Source organism: Oncorhynchus mykiss, chromosome 26 (genome assembly GCF_057628025.1).
Source record: "Oncorhynchus mykiss isolate SJ-2025 chromosome 26, ASM5762802v1, whole genome shotgun sequence".
Classification (NCBI taxonomy): domain Eukaryota; kingdom Metazoa; phylum Chordata; class Actinopteri; order Salmoniformes; family Salmonidae; genus Oncorhynchus; species Oncorhynchus mykiss.
In genome coordinates, this window is record NC_143047.1 from 7,527,451 (window position 1) to 7,555,410 (window position 27,960).

The 27,960-nt window shown below is 43.1% G+C and overlaps 2 protein-coding genes across 2 annotated transcripts in view; both read right to left on the bottom strand.

Moving 5' to 3' along the window:
* Positions 1–16,021, bottom strand: part of LOC110506294 (DNA damage-binding protein 1) — a 30,027-nt gene extending 14,006 nt beyond the window's left edge. Inside the window, exons 1-11 of the mRNA XM_021585760.3 lie at positions 15,790–16,021; positions 14,702–14,850; positions 14,298–14,414; positions 13,920–14,141; positions 13,501–13,615; positions 13,162–13,259; positions 12,822–12,980; positions 12,276–12,359; positions 8,021–8,240; positions 4,346–4,421; positions 1,045–1,153 (exon numbers count right to left, since the gene is read on the bottom strand). Coding sequence (XP_021441435.1) covers positions 1,045–1,153; positions 4,346–4,421; positions 8,021–8,240; positions 12,276–12,359; positions 12,822–12,980; positions 13,162–13,259; positions 13,501–13,615; positions 13,920–14,141; positions 14,298–14,414; positions 14,702–14,850; positions 15,790–15,850 — 1,410 coding nt within the window. The 5' untranslated portion in view covers positions 15,851–16,021. The remainder of the gene's footprint in view (positions 1–1,044; positions 1,154–4,345; positions 4,422–8,020; positions 8,241–12,275; positions 12,360–12,821; positions 12,981–13,161; positions 13,260–13,500; positions 13,616–13,919; positions 14,142–14,297; positions 14,415–14,701; positions 14,851–15,789) is intronic.
* A 1,221-nt stretch (positions 16,022–17,242) lies between these two features.
* On the bottom strand, positions 17,243–27,292 carry LOC110506295 (transmembrane protein 138). Its single transcript, XM_021585761.3, has 5 exons — positions 27,153–27,292; positions 19,880–20,551; positions 19,465–19,636; positions 18,555–18,630; positions 17,243–18,169 (listed from the first exon to the last, which is right to left on the bottom strand). The coding sequence occupies exons 2-5, from the start codon at positions 20,071–20,073 to the stop codon at positions 18,051–18,053; spliced, it is 561 nt and encodes a 186-aa protein (XP_021441436.1). The 5' UTR covers positions 20,074–20,551; positions 27,153–27,292; the 3' UTR covers positions 17,243–18,050.
* Between the last annotated feature and the right edge of the window lie 668 nt (positions 27,293–27,960).

A 27,960-nucleotide genomic window follows, 5' to 3' on the forward strand; every position in this document is an offset into this window, starting at 1 on the left:
GGGTGCCCTTGCATTTGTGTGTGCGTGTCTGTGGCAGAAGCACATGATGGAGCAGTGACTGTCTGATGAAGAACGGGCTGTCTTACCGTAGTGAGCTAGGTTATAGGCCTACATCATGGGCTGGATAGAAGCAGTCTGCAGTACTAGATAACAATTGCTGAATTTGCCTCAAAATAATAGAACAATAAATAATATTGTTTGTCCCATCTCTCATAAATCTGTGATTGAGAATAGCCTATTCCTAGGCTGAGGCAATCGACTTTCATTCTTGTTATTTTTGAACGCCACAACTTCAGGACATCTTGTTTCGAATATTTGGGAGATAAGCTACTGTTCGTAACGATCAAATCTTTTACGATAGGCCTAGTAGGAGGATAGGTTATTGGCCATTTGGTTTTCAACCTCTCGTGGAGGAATTTTCCCGGCCAGCATGGAGCCCAAATCCAGATGTGCAAAGCTGACATACCCGAGACGACTCAAAGCTTTAAATGCCACCAAAGGTGCTTCTACAAAGTAATGACTCAGGAGTGTGAATACTTATGTAAATTAAGATATTTCTGTAATTCATTTTCAATGAATTAGACCCAAAAATGTAAAACATGTTTTCACTTGTCATTATGGGGTATTGTGTGTAGCTGGGTGAGAAAAACAATCAATTTAATCAAATTTGAATTCAGGCTGTAACAACATAATATGGAATAAGTCCTGGGGTATAAATATTTTCTAGGCACTGTATTGCGAATCAATACTGCGATTGTATTTCATTTCGATGTTCCAAACATATTGCTCCACCATACGTCTGCCTCAGAGGGATAAGAGAGCAATGAGAAAAGTTTTGATCAGTCATGGAAATAGGAGTTTGTGCAGGTACAGCCAATTAGCGAAAAAATTATATTACGAGTCAAAATTATACCATATATTGTCAAAAATAGTACCCCAATATGTAGCTAGCAATTTTTTTGCCCTCATAATTAGTGTGCTTGTGTGTGTGTGTGTGTGTGTGTGTGTGTGTGTGTGTGTGTGTGTGTGTGTGTGTATATAAACCTGGATGAGTTGCTGGTGGGCCACGTTGCCACAGTAGAAGGTCTGCAGGTTGTCCACAAAGCCAGGCAGCTCAGTCTCCTCCACCTCCTCCCCGTTTAGCATCAGCACCCTGAGGACACACAAACACAGAACAACTTATTATATACTGAACCAAAATATAAAAGTGTTGGTACCATGTTTCATGAGGTGAAATAAAAGATCCCAGAAATGTTCCATATGCACAAAAAGTGTATTTCTCTCAAATTTTGTGCACAAATTTGGATTGTCCACCAGAGCTATTGCCAGAGAATTTAACGTTAATTTATCTACCATAAGCCGCCTCCAATGTCATTTTAGAGAATTTGGTAGTACGTTCAACCGACCTCACAACTGCAGACTACGTGTGACCACGTCAGCCCAGAACCTCTATATCCGGCTTCGTCACCTGCGGGATGGTCTGAGACGAGCTACCCAGACAGCTGATGGGTTTGCACAACAGAATAATTTCTGCAGACTGTCAGAAACGGTCTCAGGGAAGTTAATCTGCGTGTCCATCGTCCTCACCACGGTCTTGACTGCAGTTCGGTGTCGTAACGGACTTCAGTGGGCAATGCTCACAGTCGATGGCCACTGGCACGCTGGAGAAGTGTGCTCTTCACCGATTAATCACGGTTCAACTGTACCGGGCAGACCGCGTGTATGGCGTCATGTGGTTGAGCGGTTTGCGGATGTCAACTTTGTGAACTGAGTGCCCCATGGTGGCAGTGGGGTTATGACATGGGCAGGCATAAGCTACAGACAATGAACACAATTGCATTTAATCAATGGCAATTTGAATGCACAGAGATACTCTGACGAGATCCTGAGGGTCATTGTCCTGCCATTAACTTTTTTTTGTCACCTGTCCTTTGGACAAGTAGGACATATTTTTTACTTGTCCGAAAGCTGAAGTCACTTGACCCAACAACAACGGTCCGTAACACCATCGGCCAAAGGGGTGACTGAAAATGAGTGAAGTACAAAAGATGAAGCTCGTAGATGGAGCGAGTGTCACAGTCAAAGTGCCTGGCTAGCTGTGCGGTCCTGTGCTGGGTTTTAAATCATCGTGGGCTGTAGAGCAACTCTGCTGTCCTCAGAACTTGATAATTATAAACTAACTCACATTTGTACCCCATCCTCCTCTCTTATTAGGCCTAGACTACTTATATGTGCTGTTGTAGATTGCACATTGCTAGAATAACACAGAAATCTGCATCGGCCAACTATGAATTTCTTTCATTAGCATTCCTCAGCTGTTGCCTAAGTTTCCTTTTGACTCCTCATTTGATTTCTCCATCGTGTTATTGTCTGCTCAATTTCACTTCTTGTGGCCTAAAATATGTCACTCAAAATAAATATGAGAATAGTAAAGACTCCAAATTTCATAATAATTCACATTTAAAAGCTGCAAACTTTAGGACATTAAACACTTTTAGAATAATTCAGAAAATACTACTCATAACTTTAATTTGTCTTAATTGCTTTATGATATTTCAGTTAGTAGGATTAGGCTTTTGTTCATGTCACATCTGTATTATTCTCTTGCTTTGTGTAAATATAACATTAATTGAAATGGGGTATAGCAAATAGGAATATAGGCAATTTACTCAGAATGCCGAGCACGCACTGTCCTGTGGCAGTGCCGCCGCCTGATCCGATTATGGTCAGAGTAATTGTTTGATGTTGTGATTTTTTAAAACTGAAATCTACATTCTGGTTGTACGACTATTTATTTGATTTACCACGGACAAGCGGACAAAGCTTAATGTCGAGCCCTGCATTCAACCGCTGCCATCACCTCATGTTTCAGCGTGATAATGCACGGCCTCATGTCGCAAGGATCGGTAAACCATTTCTGGAAGCTGAATATGGTCTGCACAACTCACCAGATATGTCACCCATTGAACATGTTTGGGATGCCCTGGATTGACGTGTATGCCAGCGTTTTCCAGTTCCTGCCAACATCCATCAGCTTTGCATAGCCATTGAAGAGGAGTGGGACAACATTCCATAAGCCATTATCAACAGCCTGATCAACTCCATGCAAAGGAGATGTGTCGCACTGCATGAGGCAAATGGTGGTCACACCAGATCCGGATGGATTTTCTGATCTACATTGCTACTTTTTATTTGTTAAAGGCATCTGTGTTCCCAGTCATGTGAAATCGATAGATTTGGGCCTAATTCATTCATTTCAACTGACTGATTGTTGAATGAACTGTAACTCTTTGAAATTGTTGCATGATGCATTTATATTGTTATTCAGTGGAAATAAGCAATTTACATTGTAAAAATGGCTGGCTCACTCAATATGATTATTTGGCTTTTCCAACCAATAAGGATGCTTGGACGCAATGCAGGGCTCCGCCCTAGACACCTCATGTTAGAAAGTGTTTACATGCCGTTGCAAGAAAGAGGAAGTGCTGAGCAACTGTTCACATGCTGTTTTCTAACTAAGTGTTGTGTGCGTCCATTGCAATAAGAGTGGTTTTGTTATTATTATTGTCACAAGTGTGTTTATTGAGTGCAACTAGCATTATCATTAGTATTGTATTAGCAATGTTAATATTATATGCATACTACCGCTGCAATATGTTTATATCTGCAATATATTTAGCCTTGTGTTACTTGTGTATTAGCCGGTACCATTCTACAGATTCTAGAAGTTTCCAGCTCTTTCTGTGCCCCAGCACATGCGCAGTATTGAATTAATTCATATGTTTATATTATGCCACAGTTTGCTCATCTGCTTATTGTTATATTGCATAGGTATTTTAGTATCTTCTAATTGTATTGTTTCCCCTTTTAGAATCGTCTGTGTTTGTGTGGTGGTGACAAAGTGTTCAGTATGGGCCCCAACATGTTCTGACCAGACAGCACTATAGTGCGAAGATCTTAGTGAATCAGTTTAAGTGTAATAGTAAGTGAGGACATTCACAGTCGACCGCTCAGACAAGATCCAGCTGCCCGATTTTTCATGGTCCTAGTCGTCGCCGGATTTAGCGACCAACAGCTTCTTCATGCAATTTTGATCATTTCAACCTTTGTAAACTTCTTTGTTATAATTGGTATAAAAATAAAAATAAATCAATCCATGTCAATGTCTGACGCTCGAAATTAAATAAATGTTTTGTCTGTCTATTCTCCCTTTTGTTATAATAGGTGTCAAATCAACAACAAGATCATATAAACAAGATATGTTGGCATTAGGCTAGGCTTCACCAGATTGGACAGGGAGTGATTGCATTGTGGCCAACACGAGCAGAACCACTGGTTGTCTCACCTTGTCTGGCCGACGAAAGACAGGACCAGCATGTCGTCTGTCTCCCTCCCAGCCTCTGAGCGAAGGGGCCACAAACCTGGGAGGACAACAAAATAAATATGGAGGAAAATAAATGTCAAGTGTTGCACTGAACTAGAATACAAAAACAGCATTCTATTATCTAGGTGGTGTTTCATTAGGGCAAACAGAAAATGTTTCAAAGTATTTTGCAACAGAAAACAAGAATGAGTTTCTTATTTGGACTACTATTGGATTAAGTCCAGGTAGTCCCTCCCGGTTTTAGTCGGTTTTCTTCCATTTAGGTGCCAAGTAAACAGGAACCTGAACTAGAAAGGAGTCAACGCTGTAGCTTAATTGATAGTTTCTTAAGGGTTTTGTTCTCTATCTGGGCCTCATTGATTGCCCAAGTAAACGATTTGCGTCTCATAATCGTGTTCACGAGTAAGAGGACGATAAAATAAAAAAAACTACGGCAATCAAAAATGGCAAAGATTAGACAGATGCAAACAATATGGAGAAAATCCCACTGAGGCCCCATTTCCATTGGCACTTTGAAGTCTACCCAGGTTGGGGTGGCCTTGGTGGGTTAGCTCAAATTGCATTTTCACTGCCTGCAGAAATGAGAAATGTCATGTTGCCAGGTAGCCAATATGTGATTGCAGCTGGCTTCGCTAATGTTGCTAGCTAGCAAGACATTAAAGAATTTAATTCAGCCTCACCATGCTGTAACTCACATTATCCCATACGCCTGACAGTGCCAGCCAGACTCAGAGCCATGTATTTAGCTTGCTGATGTTAGCTAAACGGTTAGTGTCTTCTCTAGCATAACAGGCTAGCCTCTTAGACGTAATGGGAAAATGTAGATTTCTGCATAAATCGACATACCCAAAAGTAACTGCTATTCATGTGTAACTACATGATTCTGACGAGCCAAATCGTGGTGTATTTGGAAAAAAGACAGCTGGGAGATTGAGGAAATTATCAGAAGATAGGAATTATAGTTCAGAATATACAAGATCAAGCACAAACACACAAAAAAATGTAATTGTTTTTTTATTTTGAAACAAATCTTTCATTGACAAGCTATAAGTGTTTTGATGCCCAGACCTGGAAAAACAACACATGGCTTCCAGAACATTTGAACAATATCAGAAGGAAATGGGATTGATAGACCTAACAACTAGAAATGGCCAGATATCTTAGTAAGTGGTGTCAGGTGTGGTCATAGGACATTTCCAAGTGTCCATAAACCTCTCCAAAGTGGCATATGTCTGTAAATTAGATAATTCCAGTGCTATTACATATTTGCAATCCCTAAATGCTATTTGTGAAGTATAAAACCACAATTGCTACTGTATCAACCTCACTCAAACATTGTGGTGGTGTTATGGGGTATCAAGGGTACAAGTGTCCGAATGTGGTAATTTGACTTTTTTTGGCACACTGGATGTTCCTAAAAGTGATTGTTCACTATAAAAAACTACATTTTTAGAACAGAAACCTCTCTCAAACATTGTGGTGGTGTCAAGGGACATACAGAGGATATCCAAGTGTTCATCATATTTTTCATAAACAAAGATAGTTACTCGGACATTCGATGTTGCCATTAGGTCATACATCATCAGATACCATTCGCAATAGGCTAGAATTGTTCCTACCAACCTAAGGATGAATGTCATAACCCCCAAGTAGCTAAGGCTCAAACACAGACCAAATCGAAGCTTATCTTGTAAGACGTTTGCCTTTTGGTGAAAATGTTGTGTAAAATAAAAATTTTGTCTCTCGGGGCTGGTGATCAATAACGGTAGGTCACAGGCAGACAAATAAGACATCCTCGTGATCTGTGGAGTCCCAGCCTTCGGTGTGAATCAACACGTTTCGTGTCTATTTCGTTAATGCTTCACAACGCTAACCGGTGTCATGACGTTGGCCTGGGGGATAGGTTTATGACAGTCATAAATACCTCTTCCCCCCTTTTTCCTCTCTACCCTACTGATGTTACATTTGCAAAACCCTTGGTTAACATAGAGATTCTGGGAACATCAGAAGGTGGGATGTGATGGGATGAAATGTGATTTTAGCTTCTAAAATGTGATATTTGGGTTTTCATAAGATAGGGGCGGGGCACTGATTGAGCAGCCCTGTGAAGGGACATGGACTATAAAACTTTTCAAACACGCCCTCCTCTCCCTTCCTATATAAAGCCTTGACGACAATGTAACCTCCTGTTCCGAGGACAACGGTCCGATGTCAGAATGGTTCAGATAATAACTACAGAACGAAGCCAACATCAGCGTGAGCTTTGGTTGCGAATGATATGAACTTTGAACTCTTATTCACTACAGAATAATACTACACTATTGATACCTCCTAGCTGTTGAGTTAGCAACAGCCGCTGCAAACGAGGGTTAGAAAGAAAAAGACAGGGTATCCCGTCTACCACACAACGACGTTACTACAACGTATTCAATAAACCATCAGAGACATTCTTCAAAGGACAAAGGACTCGGTTGGGCAACACGGCCTTCCATCTACCACCAACCTACCGAAGCTCAGAGTAAATATTTATTGCATTTTCCTTTTCCAAATGGGAGGTAATTTAGAATGCATAAGATACTGTATTTACGATAGCACAGCTTCGCCCTTTGTTCCTCAGTCTTCCCCTTCTTTCACTCAAACCCAGCCCCTTTTATTTTGTGTAGCCAGCTGTCATATCTGTTCCGCCCACTAGGGACGTTTTCCTTTATGAAGTCATTTGTAATCAAGTTATGATTTAAATATGTGTGTGTGTGTAATTCTGTGTGATTAGTTAGGAATTTGGTAAATAAATAGTTAAACCCAATTTTGTATTGCTGATTCAACTTGTTAGCCAGGGTTCGTGCAGATAACTAAGAACTTTCAGATGAGACTGAATTAAGATGACGATTAATATTGACGTAAAATATTACTAGGTCTTTAAGAGTTTATTCGGAAGATAACAGCTCTATAAATATTATTTTGTGGTGCCCGACTCTCTAGTACATGATTAGCTCAATCAGGTAATATTAATTGAGAAATTATTTTATAGAATAGCATGTCATATCACTTAATCTGGCATAGCCAAAGACACGACACCGGATTGTAGGTAGCAACCATCTTGAAATGTTAACATAGCTCATGTTAACTCATTTCAACTGATTTGCAAGCTAATACTTTAAGTAGCTGGAATTCTAGGGCCGACTGTTCTCATAAAAGTGTATTGTGTCATTCAAAAATGAATCAAGGATCCAGCTATGGTGGTAACTCAGTCTGACAACTGCATGTCCATGTGCTAGCTAACAGCAACCAGCCCAGACAAGCTAGCTAAATGTTGTGTCAGCTTCAGGCAGTGATCAGCTTGGTGGTTGTATAGTAAAGGCGTCACCAGCCCGAATTCTAATTGAGCTGGCACCAGTTGTGAAACTGGGCTGCGCTGGCCTGGGATTCCCTCTACCCTGTTTGAATTTGAGAATTCCATTCAAGCCAACTCGAATTTAGCCCTAATGTATCAGAGGTAGAGGCACTTCCATATATTGCTTATACCAATTCAACTCCTTCAGATCTTCAACTGTCCAGGGGTATAGGGGCTAAGGGTTCATTGGGTATTTGTCCAGAGAGAGAAGCGTCCCCAGAGGGCCCAGAAGCCCTCATACTGACCTTTGATCCCTGGCAAGTCAATGCTGGCGTGCTCGTGGATCCCGATACCATTCCGGATGATCCTGAGGGAGCCCTCCTTGAACGCTCCAGAGCAGGTGACCAGCTGGCCCTGTCCCTGTCTCTCCAGGTCCACCACACACATGTCCACGATGGGCCCCAGGTTGGTGAAGGTCTCCATCACCGCCACGTACGACCCTGAGTCGTTACTGTCCACATTGAGCTGGAGGGGAATAATAATTTCCATTACAAGCCATAACAACAATATGACAACTCCAGATAAACAACATGTGGACTTTGACCATACTTATGTTTCTTTGAAACAAAAAGGGGATGATGTCCACCACTCAGTACAGAAAAAAAATAGTGAGGCTTGCTTATCCTTTCATATACTCTTGAATTTCAAAACAGGTTTGATCTGTACCTTTCCATTACTGAGTGATGGCCATTTTTATTTTTTTCACCGTTATTGAACCAGGTAGGCTATTTGAGAACAAGTTCTCCTTTACAACTGCGACTTGGCCAAGATAAAGCGCGACAAAAACAACACAGAGTTACACATGGGATAAACAAACTTACTGTCAATAACGGAAAAGCTGACCACGACTCCATTTTGTTGCTCCCTGCCTAAGGACAGAAACTAAAACAAGAAGCTCCCACGCTGAGGTCTGTTCAACGCTGGTCCGACCAATCTGATTCCACACTCCAAGACTGCTTCCATCACATGGACTGGGATATGTTTCGTATTGCGTCAAACAACAACATTGACGAATACGCTGATTCGGTGAGCGAGTTCATTAGAACGTGCGTTGAAGATGCCGTTCCCATAGCAACGATTAAAACATTCCCAAACCAGAAACCGTGGATTGATGGCAGCATTCGCGTGAAACTGAAAGCGTGAACCACTGCTTTTAATCAGGGCAAGGTGACCGGAAACATGGCCGAATACAAACAGTGTAGCTATTCCCGACGCAAGGCAATCAAACAAGCTAAGCGTCAATATAGAGACAAAGTAGAATCGCAATTCAACGGCTTAGACACAAGAGGTATGTGCCAGAGTCTACAGTCAATCACGGATTACAAAAAGAAAACCAGCCCAGTCACGGACCAGGATGCCTTGCTCCCAGGCAGACTAAATAACCTTTTTGCCCGCTTTGAGGACAATACAGTGCCACTGACACGGCCCGCAACCAAAACATGCGGACTCTCCTTCACTGCATCCGAGGTGAGTAAAACATTTAAACGTGTTAACCCTCGCAAGGCTGCAGGCCCAGATGGCATCCCCAGCCGCACCCTCAGAGCATGCGCAGACCAGCTGGCTGGTGTGTTTACGGACATATTCAATCAATCCCTATCCCAGTTTGCTGCTCCCACATGCTTCAAGAGGGCCACCATTGTTCCTGTTCCCAAGAAAGCTAAGGTAACTAGCACTCACTTCCATCATCATGAAGTATTTTGAGAGACTAGTCAAGGACCATATCACCTCCACCCTACCTGACACCCTAGACCCACTCCAATTTGCTTACCGCCCAAATAGGTCCACAGACGATGCAATCTCAACCACACTGCACACTGCCCTAACCCATCTGGACAAGAGGAATACCTATGTGAGAATGCTGTTCATCGACTACAGCTCAGCATTTAACACCATAGTACCCTCCAAACTCGTCATCAAGCTCGAGACCCTGGGTCTTGACCCCGCCCTGTGCAACTGGGTACTGGACTTCCTGACGGGCCGCCCCCAGGTGGTGAGGGTAGGTAACAACATCTCCACCCCGCTGATCCTCAACACTGGGGCCCCACAAGGGTGCGTTCTGAGCCCTCTCCTGTACTCCCTGTTCACCCACGACTGCGTGGCCACGCACGCCTCCAACTCAATCATCAACGACACAATAGTGGTAGGCTTGATTACCAACAACGACGAGACGGCCTACAGGGAGGAGGTGAGGGCCCTCGGAGTGTGGTGTCAGGAAAATAACCTCACACTCAACGTCAACAAAACTAAGGAGATGATTGTGGACTTCAGGAAACAGCAGAGGGAACACCCCCCTATTCACATCGATGGAACAGTAGTGGAGAGGGTAGTAAGTTTTAAGTTCCTCGGCGTACACATCACAGACAAACTGAATTGGTCCACCCACACAGACAGCATCGTGAAGAAGGCGCAGCAGCGCCTCTTCAACCTCAGGAGGCTGAAGAAATTCGGCTTGTCACCAAAAGCACTCACAAACTTCTACAGATGCACAATTGAGAGCATCCTGTCGGGCTGTATCACCGCCTGGTACGGCAACTGCTCCGCCCACAACCGTAAGGCTCTCCAGAGGGTAGTGAGGTCCGCACAACGCATCAACGGGGGCAAACTACCTGCCCTCCAGGACACCTACACCACCCGATGTCACAGGAAGGCCATAAAGATCATCAAGGACAACAACCACCCGAGCCACTGCCTGTTCACCCCCCTATCATCCAAAAGGCGAGGTCAGTACAGGTGCATCAAAGCTGGGACCGAGAGACTGAAAAACAGCTTCTATCTCAAGGCCATCACACTGTTAAACAGCCACCACTAACATTGAGTGGCTGCTGCCAACACACTGACTCAACTCCAGCCACTTTAATAATGGGAATTTATGTAAAATATCACTAGCCACTTTAAACAATGCTACTTAATATAATGTTTACATACCCTACATTATTCATCTCATATGTCTACGTATATACTGTACTCTATATCATCTACTGCATCTTTATGTAATACATGTATCCCTAGCCACTTTAAACTATGCCACTTTGTTTACATACACATCTCATATGTATATGCTGTGCTCGATACCATCTACTGCATCTTGCCTATGCTGTTCTGTACCATCACTCATTCATATATCTTTATGTACATATTCTTTATCCCTTTACACTTGTATAAGGTAGTAGTTTTGGAATTGTTAGTTAGATTACTCGTTGGTTATTACTGCATTGTCGGAACTAGAAGCACAAGCATTTCGCTACACTCGCATTAACATCTGCTAACCATGTGTATGTGACAAATAAAATTTGATTTGACAAGAGAAAATCTGTATACAGTGTGCGCAAATGAAGGAGGTAAGGCAATAAATAGGGCATAGTGGGGCAGTAATTACAATTTAGCAATTAACACTGTACTGATAGATGTGCAGATGAGGATGTGCAAGTAGAAATACGGGTGTGCAAAAAAGCAGAAAACCGGGTGGGTGTTGCTATGGTGACCAGTGAGCTGAGATAAGGCGGAGCTTTACCTAGGAAAGACTTATAGATGACCTGGAGCCAGTGGGTTTGGCGACAAATATGTAACGAGGACCAACCAACGAGAGCATACAGGTCACAGTGGTGGGTAGTATATGGGGTTTTGGTGACAAAACGGATGGCACTGATAGACTGCATCCAATTTGCTGAGTAGAGTGTTGGTGGCTATTTTGTAAATGACATCGGTAGGATAGTCAGTTTTACGAGGGTATGATTGGCAACATGAGTGAAGGAGGCTTCGTTGCGTAATAGGAAGCCGATTCTAGATTTAATTTTGGATTGGAGATGCTTAATGTGAGTCTGGAAGGAGTGTTTACAGTCTAGCGTACACGTAGGTATTTATAGTTGTCCACATATTCTAAGTCAGAACCATCCAGAGTAGTGATGCTAGTCAGGTGGGCAGGTGCGGGCAGCAATCGGTTGAAGAGCATGCATTTAGTTTTACTAGCATTTAAGCGCAGTTTGAGGCCACAGAAGGAGTTTTGTATGGCATTGAAGCTCCTGTGGAGGGTTGTTAACACAGTGTCCAAAGAAGGGCCAGATGTATACAGAATGGTGTCGACTGCGTAAAGTTGGATCAAAGAATCATCCGCAGCAAGAGCGACCTCATTGATAAATACAGAGAAGTGTCGGCCCGAGAATTGAACCCTGTGGCACCCCCATAGAGACAGCGAGAGGTCTGGACAACAGGCCCTCTGATTTGACACACTGTGTGTCAAATCGCCTGGTGAGCCAGGCGATGCAGTTATTTGCGAAACCAGGGCTGTTGAGTCTGCCCATAAGAATGCGGTGATTGACAGAGTCAAGCCTTGGCCAGGTCGATGAAGACGGCTGCACAGTACTGTCTTTTATCGATGGCGGTTATGATATCGTTTAGGAACTTGAGTGTGGCTGAGGTGCACCCGTGACCAGCTCGGAATATAACAGTTTGGGTCTAGAGTGTCTCACCCTTTGAAGAAGTTTCCTATATGACCAGCCTTACCTTGACCAACTGGGAGTCACCCAGTCTGGAACCCACAAACACCACACCGTTGTCCAGGTAGGTCAAGCACTCCGCAATGGACGTCTGCAAGGGAGGGAGGGATGCACACAGACATTACTCTTGAGCCCATCTCATAAGTCAGCAACTTACCCGGTGCCCGGTGTATACTTTTTGTTTTTACAATACACACTCAAGGATAAGTCTGCCATTGAGACTAAATTGTGTAATGTAGAGGTTGAATGTCAAAAAGGAAAGAAGCAGAGGAAATGGAGAGAGTTCAAGAGAGACATCATTGAAAGCAAGATATGAGACGACAGAGCCAGATAAAAAAGAACAAGAGATCATAGGGAAACAGAAAAAGCAAGAGAGACATCAGAAAGAACAAGAGAGAAGGCTTTACATGGAGAGAAGGACAGATAAAAAGAACAAAAGACATAGACGTTGAGAAGAAATGAGACAGACCACAAAAAAAAAGAGAAAACAACCAGAAACACAGAGCAAGGGAGACAGATCACGAGAAAGAGACAGAAGGCCTACAACACGTACCTCTCCAAGCAGCTCGACGCGGAGGTCCTTGAGCACCACGGCCCCGTCCATCAGCTCCTCCTTCTCCAGCAGCAGCATAAACAGGCGGCCCTCCATGTCCCCCAGCAGGTAGCGCGAGCCGTTGGGGTCCACACGGTTGTGACAGACAATGGTGCTTTGCTGTTGGGGAAAAGGGAACAGAGGTGGTGGATGAGGGGAGTTTCCCTCTGATCTACGTAAAGTGCTTTGAGCATCTGGAGAAGTGACATACTCCATATCCAATTCATCCTTGCTATGAAGGTGCATGATGTTGGAAAAGAGTTGAAAGTCTCTGCATTGTTTTGATTTAGGTTGACCTTACCTTGATGGTGGGAGGTGCGATGGCCAAGTATTTATCCCCGTTGTGGTAGGTGATGGATTCTTGTCCAATGATTATAGCCCCCCCAAATGGTTCTGGGACTAAAATCAATAGACAAATACATGAACAACCAAGTCAATCAACGAACAAGGGAGTCACATTCAAATACGCTCAAAGAGGAAGAAGTAGAAGAGGACCCTCGGGCGCTGCAGTTCCAGTGGAAGTGATCTTTAAACACTCATCTAAGAGTTTCGAACATCAGAACACAGTCAATCACATGAGGATTGGATGACAGCCCTGATGACCATTGTCGAAACCTGCCTGGACATTCTCTTTCCTCACCTGGGATAACCATAGAAGCCTCCGCCTCCACGTTCTCCTGTTTCCACGGCCCCTTGTTGAACTCCTTCTCCCTCAACGACACCTCGTAGGTCTTTACATGCCGTCCTTGAGGGTCCTCCAGCACAAACACACAGATACAATCAGACTGACACTCGCAGATATTTCTGCTAACTAAAGCACACATTTCCCCCATTCACCAGACATGCACTACTGTCTCATAGACACATCCCCTCTGACACCCCAATGTTCTCTCACCAGCATGAAATTCCTACTCGTGCATTTTTCCAACTCCTCCCCAACCACCCCCTAAACAAACACCCATATAAATGCATACACACAACCGCTCCAACATTGTACCCCTTTCATCCACCACTTCCTACCTGTGCCTCGCCCACCCTATTTTCCTTCCCCCCCTCTACCTGATAGATGAAGCAGACTGTGGGCGCCTGACAGCCGTACAGGAAGTGGACGTCGATGACCTGCAGCTCCTCCAGGCGGATGTTGAAGGCCTTGAGTTCTCGGTTCTCCCGGTCCAACGGGATCACCTTGAATAGGCCGTCGTACAGCCGCAGGCCGATCATGCGGCACTCAGGGTCAACAATGCCGATGATGCCCGTCTCCGAGGGACGCCCGATGCGGTCCTACGCAAAAATAAATAAGTCGGTCAAGTTAAGAGGAGTCTCACGGCATCCTATTGTTTCAGTCTGCAGAGTATTCCTGTTGTAGTTTTGCAGAACATACTTTGATTTCCAACAGCTCAAAGACACTAGCTATGCACGTATTTATTTTTCTCCTACCTGCACGTTGCCGTGGGCGCGGGTGATGATGTCGATGCTCTCCCCGTTCTGTTTGTACTCCAGGATGCAGGCGTTGTATTTGGCAGTGAGAATGAACAGCAGGTCCTTGCTTTCGCCCTGCAGTCAAAACAGACAAAAAGGTTCCTCTCCATTGAAGCCCGTGAAAACATATGTCCATGTTCACGTTCGGCATCAGGAGAAGTTTACAACTTGTATTGCAGTTACAGAAAGAAACCAGGGTCTTGTTCAGAAGGGCACACCGTAGTGGAACCTTCTGCAGCGCAAAACATAATTCGGTGTTCTTATTGAACAAGTTCAGGCAGTACCTCCCTGTTTCAAAATGTTTTCTCTCTATTGAAATGACTAACATGCACACACAAACATACAGGTAGTAGTAGACTCACCTTTGGCCTGAAGAGCTCCATGACGGCGATCTTGCCGTACATGCCCACCTCTTTGACAGGCCGGAGCCCTTCCGCTGTGACCACATAGATCTCCAGGCGTGTGTTTTTAGCTATGAGCAGATTCAGGTCCTCCGCAGAGGTGAAGTGGCCTGGAGGAGAGAGGGTGGTCTGGTCAGTTGGACTAACTTTTTCTAATAGTGAAATGAGTAGTTCTTAGGAGTGCTTTCCATATGACTAGCAGATCTCGTTCCTGTATTTTGAAAAGGCACATTTCTGGAGTTCAAGTATTTGTTTTTCTATCTACTAGGAATAAACCTGGAATGCTTTTCTAGCTAGGCAGACCATTTCTACTCACAAAATATGCACTAAGTTGCACTGCATTGATAGCGTGATTTATTGAATTAATAATATGGGATTTGTTCGTGTCATAATGCCTTAAATTAAGTTTTGTTTTTAATCACACGTGATTTTAACCTAGAAAGTAATACATTGAATAGTTAGCTAGCTATCACCAATATATTGGCAATCAAAATAAATGCAGGGTAACGTTAGCTAGCTAGTTAAGTAAATCTGCCTACATCCCCAACTATGCAGTGTCCCCGATTGTATAATTTGCGAATGTATTGTGTAGGTGGACATATTGACTGGCACTGCAGTGGCTTGTCTGTTACCTGTGTAATTTAGCAACACTGAAGTTCCAAACCTGTTTTAAGATTCTTGGCAAACTGATAAACAAGAAGATAATTGCAAACCAATTGACTGACGTTAGATAGCAAACAAACAACTGAAGACAGCTAGCGCTGGCTTCAAAACATCCCGCCTGCGCAGGAGCACCCACTGACTCGTGCTATTTTGTGCTCACTTGAATGACAATTAATAACTAGCCATACGATATTAGTCGACCACATGTCCCGTGGATGGTTATTCAAAACGGCTATTTAATGGACTTGATAGACTTGCTGGCAATATCAAAGGGAGCCTGGCCTGCAAGTGCCTGTAGCTTGGCTTCAGCTTAACGTTGTAGTGGATGAGGTTGCCACGATATGCTGGTGCGCGAAGCTAACAAGAAACAAGAACAACACGTTTACCGGTGATGCAGGCATTGACTGCCGTCGGTTTCTGCGCTGTTACCACGTAATTATACGACATGGCGTTCCAGGACAGAATAAGAAACACCAGCGAAATTGTATCAGTCCTTCTCAAGTGTTGAAACCATGGATATTAAAATGATGATAAAAAAAAAATTATAAAGCGGAAGTGGATTGCTAAAAGCTCTAGATCGATATTTACTTTCACAGCGCCCCATGTGGCTCGGATGTCGAATTTTGTCGTTGGTGCGTTAATTTGTATAATACGGTGTGCACTGTCCATCTGCATTGGACAGAAGATGAGGGCTCCACCCCGCTGTAATATGACGTTTTTTCACATCGGTCTTTAAATGGTCAACCTCAGCAGCAGAGAGCCAAGTGACTGAGGAGGACTAGAGATCTTTCCGTGTTGCTCACGGTTGATCAAGCAAAATGCCCCTGTAAGAGACACTTAATCTGCTTACTGTATCAATCCAAATCGATAATGGTCAAAGTGGCAGGCATTCTAGTACGGTGTGTGTGCACATACGTAGTTAGGTTAACATAGGACTGATACCAGAGATGGTAGAGGAAGGGAGACAACTCCCTCAAATTTTGTTCGGGCACGGACCACTCCGGTCTACTTATTGTTCCCGCCCCACGGATGAGGTGCCAGAATCTCCCTGGCAATTTTTTTCTAGTCAGGGTGTATGGGGAGAGCCGGGAGATGACAATAAGTAGACCAGAGCCAATGGTCTCACACTGGAAAAAGCATACTCACGTGAGAGAGGGAACACCCACTTACACAGAAAGGAACCTTGACCATTTTTTCCAATGGTAAACTGCCTGAGTAAGACATCTTGGTTTATCCACCATCTTTGCTGACACCTTCATAAACACATGGCCTGAGGTGACATCAATGCCGTCAAAAACACTGGCCTGTGGACTGTAGGCTAAAGACTAAATCCCTGATTAATCCCAGTTATAAGAATAGAGCCCTGTCTGTGGCTCCTTGAAAGCAAGCATGCGTACTGTGTATTGGTGTGTATTTTTACTGTAGAGCACTATTTATGGGGTGGGTTAGGAGAGATGTGGTGATAAATTGACTGACAACATCCAGTTCTACCTTCAGTAGTTTATAGACTGACATAGGTCTTTAGTCCCCTATTCTGAGACATATTGTATCTACACAGCATACATTCTGTTCACCCAAATTGTTTTTGGAGATTTTCCATGCATGTGACTTTAACAGTTTGTCTGTTTCCATCTGTTTAATCCAGTGGGTTTACATCAATGCAATGACTGCATAGGGTCATATGAAAAAGGTAAGCTCAGTCACAATGCTGAGAGCTTGTGACGTAAATTGATGTGTCACATAAATGTGTGCTTATGCTGAGCGCATGTGTGTGCATGCACGTGATATAGGATTAACATTGGAAGTATTTACTGAAAGGAATACTGAGCACAGACACGGTTTATCAGTGTATGTACTGTCTGGGTTTTGTTTAATACATTAGTACAAAAAGCAGGGGAAAAAGTAAGCATTTTAAAACACATAAAACATTATTGTTTTTTCTTTTCCAGTCATCTTCACAAGAAAATCTGGCACACAAACTCACAAATCATCCCACATAAAAAAACAACAACACATAATGATTACATTGATAGATAAACGACACAGACAAACCCAGTTTCAAAGTGTGAAAAAAAATACAACTTGTGTCACATCAAACTATGAGTTCCCACATGTTAGCATCAAAGTCATCATGGTACAACGTTCTGTCCATTAATCAAGGCCGGGGCGGCAGGGTAGCCTAGTGGTTAGAGCGTTGGACTAGTAACTGGAAGGTTGCAAGTTCAAACCCCCGAGCTGACAAGGTCGTTCTGTCGTTCTGCCCCTGAACCAGGCAGTTAACCCACTGTTCCTAGGCCATCATTGAAAATAAGAATTTGTTCTTAACTGACTTGCCTAGTTAAATAAAGGTAAAATAAAAAAAATAAAAAGGCCCTAAACCAGTTTGCCTGTACATCTGGCTTGCTCTGCAAAGTGGCTTGCCGTATCCAAGCAGAATCTAATTTTTGACCCTCCTTGTTAAAGTTGACCCATGTCTGATAGAGCACAGGGGGGGTTTCCCCCCTCCACATAAGCTCAGGCCTGTGCACTGTAGCATCCATTTCAGCTCTGCACATACTGTAGCAGTGTCTCTCTGTGTCCGCGGGACGGGGAGGGCATTATTTTGGACCTGTCCATGCCAGTTTCATGTCCACACACTGCTCTTTGCTCACTGGCGGGCCCTGGCATTGGCAAAGGCGTCTCTGAGCCAAGGTGAGTCTTCATAGAGCCGAGGGTCACCCAGGTACTCTGTGGTGCGCTTGTAGAAGTAGTAGTACAACACGGACGCTGCACATAAACACACATCACACGCCAATGAAATACTGACGTAATTTGGTTTTGAAACAGAAAAGACAACAACAAACAATAAATCCTCTTAACCAATTAGGAGATGAAGGGAATGGAAATCAGACCCATATGGCCCTCAAGGGTCAACCTGGTACCTATCTACGATGCTACACAAATAAGCAGTGTGAGAGCTGGGTGTGCGTGTGTTTGTGCATGTGTGTATGACAGATGTAGTACTACACGCCTTCAATAAGTATTTACCTGTTGTAGCACTGATCTCCACCTTATTTGATTCAATGAAGGCACCCAAGATGGATTGGGTTTCAGGCCTAAAAGGTTTCCTAAAATGTGTTTCAGTAAGCGTGTGATGAAAAGACAGCCTCACCTATTCTTTGGAAGACAAAAAGCACTTGGAGACCATCAGTCCACACATAGCGGTTTGATTTTAGCCAGCGTAGATTCTGCAGAGATAGACACAACCCAATACACCACACAGTTTGAGGGATAGCATTCTTTCACTAAAGGACTCTAGGTCAAGGACTCTAGTCAACTGAGCCACGGACTATTCACTCTGTTACCGCCTGGCAAGCGGTATCGGAGCATCAGGTCTCAGAACAACAGGCTTTGAGACAGCTACTACCACCAGGCCATCAGACTGCTGAACAGCTAATCCTAGCTGTCTGCCTGCACAGACCTGCACCGTAGAGACGATTTGAACCTCAGAGATGATCCGCACTTTAGAGATTATTTGCACTGACTACCCACACATCCATCCCTTACACAAAAACGTACACACACACACACACACACACACACACTTGACGTTTGTACATTTGTGTCATTTAGCAGACGCTCTTATCCAGAGGGACTTACAGTTAGTGATGGTGGGACAATCACATATCTCAGTCATATCTCAATCATAGTAAATACATTTTTCCTCAAAGTAGCTAATCACAAAGTCGGTGCTAGTTGGGGTGGGGGGAAGAAAGTCAAGTGCGAGTGGAACACACACAGTCGACGCTGCTGTTCTATTAAATACTATTTATTCCACTGCTAGACCAAGTCCCTCACTGCCCACTTTATATTTGTAAATGCAGTGTAAATACATTATTACTATGCATATTATCTCTCTTACTTGTTATTTTTGACTTGACTCTTTTTGATGTTGATATTGACTAATGTGCTGCATTGTCGAGGGAGCTAACACACAATCATTTCGCTGCACCTTTCATACCTGCTGTAAACTGTGTATGTGACAAATAAACGTTTGATTTGTATTGACACACACAGCGTACCATGATCCAGGAGTGTAGGGAGATGCTGAGGGTCAGGTAGAGGGCGGAGAGCAGCAGCAGGGCCCTGAAGCGCTCCAGCAGCAAGGACACCAGGCCCACCTGGAACACGTAGGTGTTGAACAGCATCAGCAGAATGATGATCAGGTTAAACAGGATGGCTATGTCCTGGATACTGAGAGAGAGAGAGAGAGAGCGAGGAGCTTCCATTTAGTTAGTCACGTTAAACGAATGAAGACACACAAATGAACACACGCACACACTGTGCTGAGGATCCAGAGTTGAGAAACACTGCTTTTTTAATTGTGTCAATCCCCTTTCTCTCCCACCCTTTCTACCTCTTAATTGAAGAAGCTTTGAATAATGAATTTACATCAGAGTCCTCCCCCTGGCTCTCCCATCCTTCCCCGCGTCTTACATGAAGAGCACCAGCTGGACGACGGGCGCGGCCCTCAGCAGCTCGCTGAAGGAGTTGACAAACAGGTCAAAGGTCAACAAGCTCAGCTGGATCAGCAGCACCAGGGAGTAGTTGTTGGTCTGTAGCATCTCCGGGCCGAAGGCTGGGCGCCCGGGCTGTGTGTGGCTCCGAGCAGGATCCAAGGTGGCGCACATTCACACACACATGCAGACAGGGAAACATACACACTAACTATACAGACACAGGTGCACACATGCAGAAGTGCCAGCTGCCAGCTGCCGGCTTGAGCTTCTGCACGGCAGCTTGATGTGTCCAATATATCTGTTTATGTAGAGCAGATGGCGGTGCAGTGCGCTTGTTTTTCCTAATTAAGGACTATTCCACTGACTGAGGAGCTCGGAGGCCTGCTATCGGCCAGAGACATTGGAAGAGCTCTCTGAAAATGCTATTGTTAGCTATCAGCATGTTGAAAGTGGAGAGGGTCCTCTTTCCAGCCCAAAAGAATAGTTCCAGCCCACAGTAAAATCGTTGTAACACACAGTTCCTTATGGCATGGTGTTAGCTTTGAGAACCTACAGGCAAAGGCGACAGTCGCTTTCCAATAGGGTATTCTACCCGCATCATCTTTCTACTGGCTGTAAATCCATTCCACAGCTATATTCAACAGAGACTCTGTAGTAGAGAAAAACAGAGTGAGCAGAGAGTAAACAATATACAGTGGTAAAAAAATCATAATAATCAGTAATACCTTAAACTGCAGAATCAAATGATCCAGGTAGAGTTTTTAAAATGTATATATATATATAAAGAGAATGGAAATCTATCCTCCTGACCAGATGTTTTTTTGTGGAAATAGTGTGAGAGGAAGACAAGTGAGTGTAGTCAGCTCAGCCAACCCCATTGAGACCGTGTCTGTGCCTCGACCTAGCTTGGGCAAACCTAAACATGGCGGTGTTTGCTTTAGCAATCTCACTGGAATAAAGACCTCCTTCATTCCTGCCATTATTGAAAGAGATTGTGATACCTCACATCTCAAAATAGGGCTACTTAATGTTAGATCCCTCACTTCCAAGGAAGTTAAGGTCAGTGTACAAAAATTAGTTAACCACCTCACTGAGGAACTTAATTTAACCTTTCACAATACCCTAGATGCAGTCGCACCCCTAAAAATAAAAACATTTTTCATAAGAAACTAGCCTCCTGGTATACAGAAAATACCCGAGCTCTGACGCAAGCTTCCAGAAAATTGGAACGGAAATGGCTCTACACCAAACTGGAAGTCTTCGACTAGCTTGGAAAGACAGTACCGTGCAGTATCGAAGTGCCCTCACTACTGCTCGATCATCCTATTTTTCCAACTTAATTGAGGAAAATAAGAACAATCCAAAATGTATTTTTGATACTGTCGCAAAGCTAACTAAAAAGCAGCCTTCCCCAAGAGAGGGTGGCTTTCACTTCAGCAGTGATAAATTCATGAACAACTTTGAGAAAAAGGATCATGATCATTAGAAAGCAAATTGTCTTTAAATCTGCTTATTCCTCCAAAGCTCAGATGTCCTGAGTCTGCACAACTGTGCCAGGACCTAGGATCAAGGGAGACACTCAAGTTTTTTAGTACTATAACTCATAGTACTATAACTCATACTATAACTCAACACATTGCTGAAAACAATCATAGCCTATAAACCTTCAAGTTGCATACTGGACCCTACTCCAACTAAACTACTGAAAGAGTTGCTTCCTGTGCTTGGCTCTCCTATGTTTAACATATTAAACGGCTCTCTATCGACCGGATGTGTACCAAACTCACTAAAAGTGGCAGTAATAAAGCCTCTTGAAAAAGCCAAACCTTGACCCAAAAAATATAAAAAACTAAATTGGCCTATATCGAATCTCCCATTCCTCTTAAAATCTTTAGAAAAAGCTGTTGCACAGCAACTCACTGCCTTCCTCAAGACAAACAATGCATACGAAACGGTTCAGTCTGGTTTTAGACCCCATCATAGCACTGAGACTGCACTTGTGAAGGTGGTAAATTACCTTTTAATGGCGTCAGACCGAGGCTCTGCATCGGTCCTCGTGCTCCTAGACCTTAGTGCTGCTTTTGATAACATCGCTCACCACATTCTTTTGGAGAGATTGGAAACCCAAATTGGTCTACACGGACAAGTTCTGGCCTGGTTTAGACCTTATCTGTCGGAAAGATATCAGTTTGTCTCTGTGGATGGTTTGTCCCTCTGACTGTAAATGTTGGTGTTATGTTGGTGTTCCTCAAGGCTCTATTTTAGGACCACTATTGTTTTCATTATATATGCTACCTGTCCCAGACCTCCTTTCAACTCTCTAAAGACAGCAGGAGCGGTAGAGATACTCTGAATGATCGGCTATGAAAAGCCAACTGACATTTACTCCTGAGGTGCTGACCTGTTGCACCCTCGACAATCACTGTGATTATTATTATTTGACCTTGCTGGTCATCTATGAACATTTGAACATCTTGGCCATGTTCCGTTATAGTCTCTACCTGGCACAGCCAGAAGGACTGGCCACCCCTCATAGCCTGGTTCCACTCTAGGTTTCTTCCTAGGTTCTGGCCTTTCTATGGAGTTTTTCCTAGCCACCATGCTTCTACATCTGCATTGCTTGCTGTTTGGGGTTTTAGGCTGGGTTTCTGTACAGCACTTTGTGACATCAGCTGATGTAAGAAGGGCTTTATAAATACATTTGATTGATGAGAGGGATTAATAGTCTTGGTTGATCCAACTTTGTTTCAACATATTGTAGTGTTACACAAGGTCACTGGAGGGCAAAGACTGTTACATAGACAGGCAGGCAGGCAGGAAGGCAAGCAGGCAAATGACAGGTGTACCCACTGAGTGGAAAAATCTTCCCTGTATGAACTATTCCCCTTCTTACTGTCACTACCTGGCGCTTAGGTCTGTTTCTCAAACACAAACACATGTACACACACACGCACACAAAGGGTTACTCAAAATACTTGATAAGACTATGTTCAGTGGCGGATTGAGGTAGAGGCGACATGGACAGCCGCCCAGGGCGGCATCTTGCCTGGGGCTGCACGGAGCACCCGCACCAAGAAATTTGGAATAGTGACATTTGCACGATCAGTTTTCTATCGCTTATTTGCACTTCACGTCAAGGATATCATGTCACTGTGTGGGACTGTGGGTCAATTAACCTTGTTGGAGTGGGCGCCCTGATTCTAGTTTGTGAGCTAGGCAGGCTACTGCCTGGGAAGGTCTCCCACTCAGAAGTACGAGATGGGGAGGGATAGGTTGACCTCAGGTCTCCCCACTGGAAGGTAGGAGGAGCGGGTAATCTATCAAATAGCGCACCTCTAACTTTGTACAGTACTAATACAAATTACTAAAATCAGTCACATTAAGAAATGCTACCAAATAAACCAGGTTCTCTTCTTTATAAATGTGTTATTCTATTTTGTGTATTTGTGTGGTTTGGGATTTGTGCAATTTAGTTTTATTTGTGTGTTTTTGTTAGCAATAGGGTAATAGTGTAATAATTCCATTTGCTTTTTTATTTGTATTTATATGCTATGCTTTCTATTTGTCTTTGTTACTTCTTTTTGATATGTATGAGTCTTATTTTTGTATATATTTTTATATTTATATAGTTTTAAATGTTATGATTTTTTATTTGTGTTGTTCCAAATGTCTGAATAAAAATTACAGGTAGTGCAGAATGGTACTGAAGGGGGGGTTCGCCCAGGAAGCCATACAGGCTAGAACCGCCACTGACTATGTTGCATGAACCTCCAGGACAGTATCATTGAGTGCTCCAATCATACGCATCTTAAATCAGTCTGTTTTTAATTTCCCAAAATATTAATACCCTAAACTGGTCTAAATGTGACATGACATGTGTGGATGTAGAGCTATAAGGCCGTGTCTAGACTGCAGCTTTAGTATTCTGATCAGAGCGCTCTGATCACGGAATTCCCTTTTCCCGCACTATTTTCAAATGCCAGTATGCATTCTACAAATGGTGGAATAAGCTAAATATGATAATAACACAACAACTGATGGCACTAGCTAACTACCGTAGCCAAATAGCCAACTAACCTCTGTCGCTAGCTGGCAAGCTAGCAATTCTAAAGGGATCGCAACAGGTTAGCATAACTCTAGCCAAACAAAACCTTTTTTTTCTTCCAAATATTCGCTAGCATTTATGAGGCCAGCAAACCGATTCCTCACAAGCTAGAAACTTTTTCCCAGAGAATAGTTGGCTACAGTAGTTAGCAGTACCTATCAGTTGTTGTGTTATTATTAGATTTTGCCTATTCCACCGATGACGTCGCCCACTGTATGCACTTTCGATAGCCTGATTGCATCCAGACTGTGGAGAAATCCGCATACATTGCATCCCAGACCAACTCCTGAAGTGGTCAGCCAGATCTGAACACAATCAGACCACAAAGCGACTTTCAGACCTGTCTTTTCAATGCAATCTTCGTATTCTAATAGCAGATGTCGCATGCAAGTGTCAAGTGTAAACAAAAGAGATACATGGCAAATACTTTATGTTGACGATTTGGCCCTAAATAGTCCATGGCTGACAAGATACAAATAACAAGAACTGGCATTATATTTGGGTCTAAATGATGCTGTATTTCCGTAGCTGTGTACAATACTTTAGGTGTGCCTCATTTGGCTTTCCAGGCACAATAGCAACCATGGGATAGTTCTAAAAGTGCAAACCCTCACCATCCGACACTGAAACCAGGTGAGCTAAACCAAGTGCACCTAAAGTAACTGAAAAAAAACAACAAATACAATAGACCCATGTCTGACTGGCTGTCTAAACTAAGATTAATCTTAACAGGGTTGGTTTAGGCACTGCATACTTTAACTTAATTAGTTAAAGTAAACTGGCCCATCTCAACACAATTAACAAGACCTGAGCTTTTGCACCTTGTCAAAGTCACTTGTCTGGTCTGAGTGGCACATTGGCAACCTCACTGCCGCTGTCACCCGCTGGGTGTGTTTCACACAGGTGAACGGATTGTGACTGTGTGTTATGCTGCCCAATGCCATGCTCACAGAATTTATTTATAGCTTTTCATGAAACTGTCCCTTATTCTTTTCAGACAATTGCTTTCATTTTGTGGTGTAATTCTCATTTCTGGATAAGGCTTAAAATACAGGATAACATTTTGCTATATCACATGATTGCGCAAAACACAGGGCCCGAGTCATATCATTCTTGGCCCGTCAAAAGCTTTGTTGACACAGGCAGCCCAATTCTGATCTTTTTCCCAATTAGTGGCAAAATATCCAATCTGATGGGACAAAAGACCAATTAAGTAGCACAAGATCGGAATTAGACTACCTGTGTAAACAAAGCCTAATTGGTCTTTTGACCAATCACATCAGATCTTTTCAAATCAGATCTTTTTCGGAGCTGATCTGATTGGTCAAAAGACCAATTAGTGAATAAAATATCAGAATTGGGCTGCTTGTATAAACGCAGAGATGTCTGCTTGTTGAGTAGACAGGCAGCGTCCACTGTCTCCTTCTCATACTGATACAATCAAACAATTATGGAGTGTTGGTGCAACTGCAGCTTGTGACAAAGCCATGTAGAGCGCTATAGTCCTTACACTTGCTGGGATGGCATCCTGTGAGGCTGGCTCACTGTCCCAACAAACCTCCTAATGACTCCACGTGGACTTTAATGACCTGAGTCGCAATCGACATATTTATAGCCTCACACTGTGGCAAGTGTGAGGTGGATTAGAACTAGTTTCACACATTGAAGACTCTAGGCCAAGCCTTGCTGGTCCGATGCGCAAACTGTTGCTGTAGTTGTAACTTAGTAAACTTACTCACAGAAGCACTTGAACAGTGGCATTGCCTAAATCTCAATAAACTGTGCCCAATAATAACAATAATAGGCTACACTTTGTATCATCATTATAATTTTATACATACGGAAAGTTGACGCCATAAGACAAAGATTGTAATTACATATTTGATGTATTGATTGAATTTATTTCCCCTTCGGATTGGAAGATGAATAGCAACTCTCATTCAAACAACCAAACACTTGACTGTGTAAATAGGGAGCCAAAAGCTACTGGTTACAAGCCAAAAAACACGCCATCTAGCCAAGCCAAGTAAGGTTTACTATTGTCATTGTGCTGTTAAACTATGTCGATGTATACTGAACAAAAACATAAATGCGACATGCAACAATTTCAAAGATTTTACTGAGTAACAGTTCATATAAGGAAATTGAAATAAATAAATTAGGCCCTAATCTATGGATTTCACATGACTGGGTAGGGGTACAGCCATGGGTGCGCCTTGGAGGGCATAGGCCCACCTACTTGGCAGCCATGACCACAGACTGGGGATCAAGGCCCAGGCAATCAGAATGAGTTTATCCCCACAAAAGGGCTCTATTACAGACAGAAATACTCCTCAGCACTCCAAAACCTCGCCCTCCTGAGACAATCCCGCAGGTGAAGAAGCCAGATGTGGAGGTCCTGGGCTGGCGTGGTTACACGTGGTCTGCGGTTGTGAGGCCGGTTGGAAGGTACTGCCAAATTCTCTAAAATGACGGAGGCGGCTTATGGTAGAGAAATTAACATTAAATTCCCTGGCAACAGCTCTGGTAGACATTCCTGTAGTCAGCATGTCAATTGCACACTTCCACAACCCCACCATCTGTGGGATTGTGTTGTGTGACAAAACTGCCCATTAAAAGTGACCTTTTATTGTCCCCAGCACAAGGTGCACATGTTGATGTGCACATTCTTGATGTGCACATTCTTGATATGACACACCTGTCAGGTGAATGGAGGATCTTGGCAAAGGAGAAATGCTCACTAACAGGGATGTAATCAAATTTGTGCACGACATTTTAGAGAAATAAGAGTTTTGTTCATATGGAAAATGTCTGGGATTTTTTATTTCAACTCATGAAACATGGAAACACTTTACATGTTGCATTTATATTTTTGTTCAGTTTAGTATATTTGAGTTAGTTAGGCCTACAACCTTATATTGACCTTGTACCTGATAATGATGTTGTCAAATTTTGCTTTTCGGCTTCTGCCGTGTTTTCAAAGCCTTAGCAACAAAAAGATTGTGAGGGCTAGGTAGTTAATCTCCTTAAGAAGCAACCTGACAGCTTGTTGTCTACAGGAAATGGTGAGCAGTAGTGTCAAGTTTAAGATATTCTTAAAAGCACCATATTGAAATTAAAACACATGATAAAATGAAGCTAGTACCTGAAATGTCCCTTTTTGAGATGTTGAAGATTTCTCTACGTGGCTTCTACCCACACGTTAATTCTCTCCAAATTACGCAAGCTCTCCCGACCATCCACAACACAGCAGTGCACAAACCATTGGCACAGACGCAACCTGCGCGTCTCCCTTGGTGATAGGTTTTTGCCGCGCTACATCCATAATAGATGGGCGTTAATTTTTGTACTATGGAACAAACCTCTGCAGCCTTTTTCTATTGCAAACATATTGCGCTCCAAATGTAATAGGCAAACAGCCTAGGCCCTACTTCAACGATATTTTTGTATAGCAACAGGAACAAATGGGCTGTTATCATTTAATAGATCAAATTTAAAGTAAGATAAATAAAAGGGTATCTTCATGGGGTTTTCAAATGTGATGAAGGTCTGTTTGCAAATATCTTAAACCTAATATCCTTACATTTCAGATGATGCTGACAGTAGCTTTGCAATAATAGCCGGCCCTATATACAATATTACGGTAATGCATAACATGAAACCGACCCAAAGGTAAACCATTGCCATCTAGTGGTAATACAACGTTTAGACTTGACGATTAGTAGGCTGTGTACGTACAGTGCATTTAGAGTTCAAACATTGTTGCACATAGGCAATACGTTACCCCTTTTCAAGTCAGTCTAATTTTACAATGAAACAATCAGTCAATCTGTCTCCTTTGAAATTAAATTAACATAGAGCATAATGATATGATATGGGATGTCAGCCTAAAAAGAAAGAATGTGCACAAAGTCAGTACCAATATTTATGAAGATGCCATCACACTCAGTTCC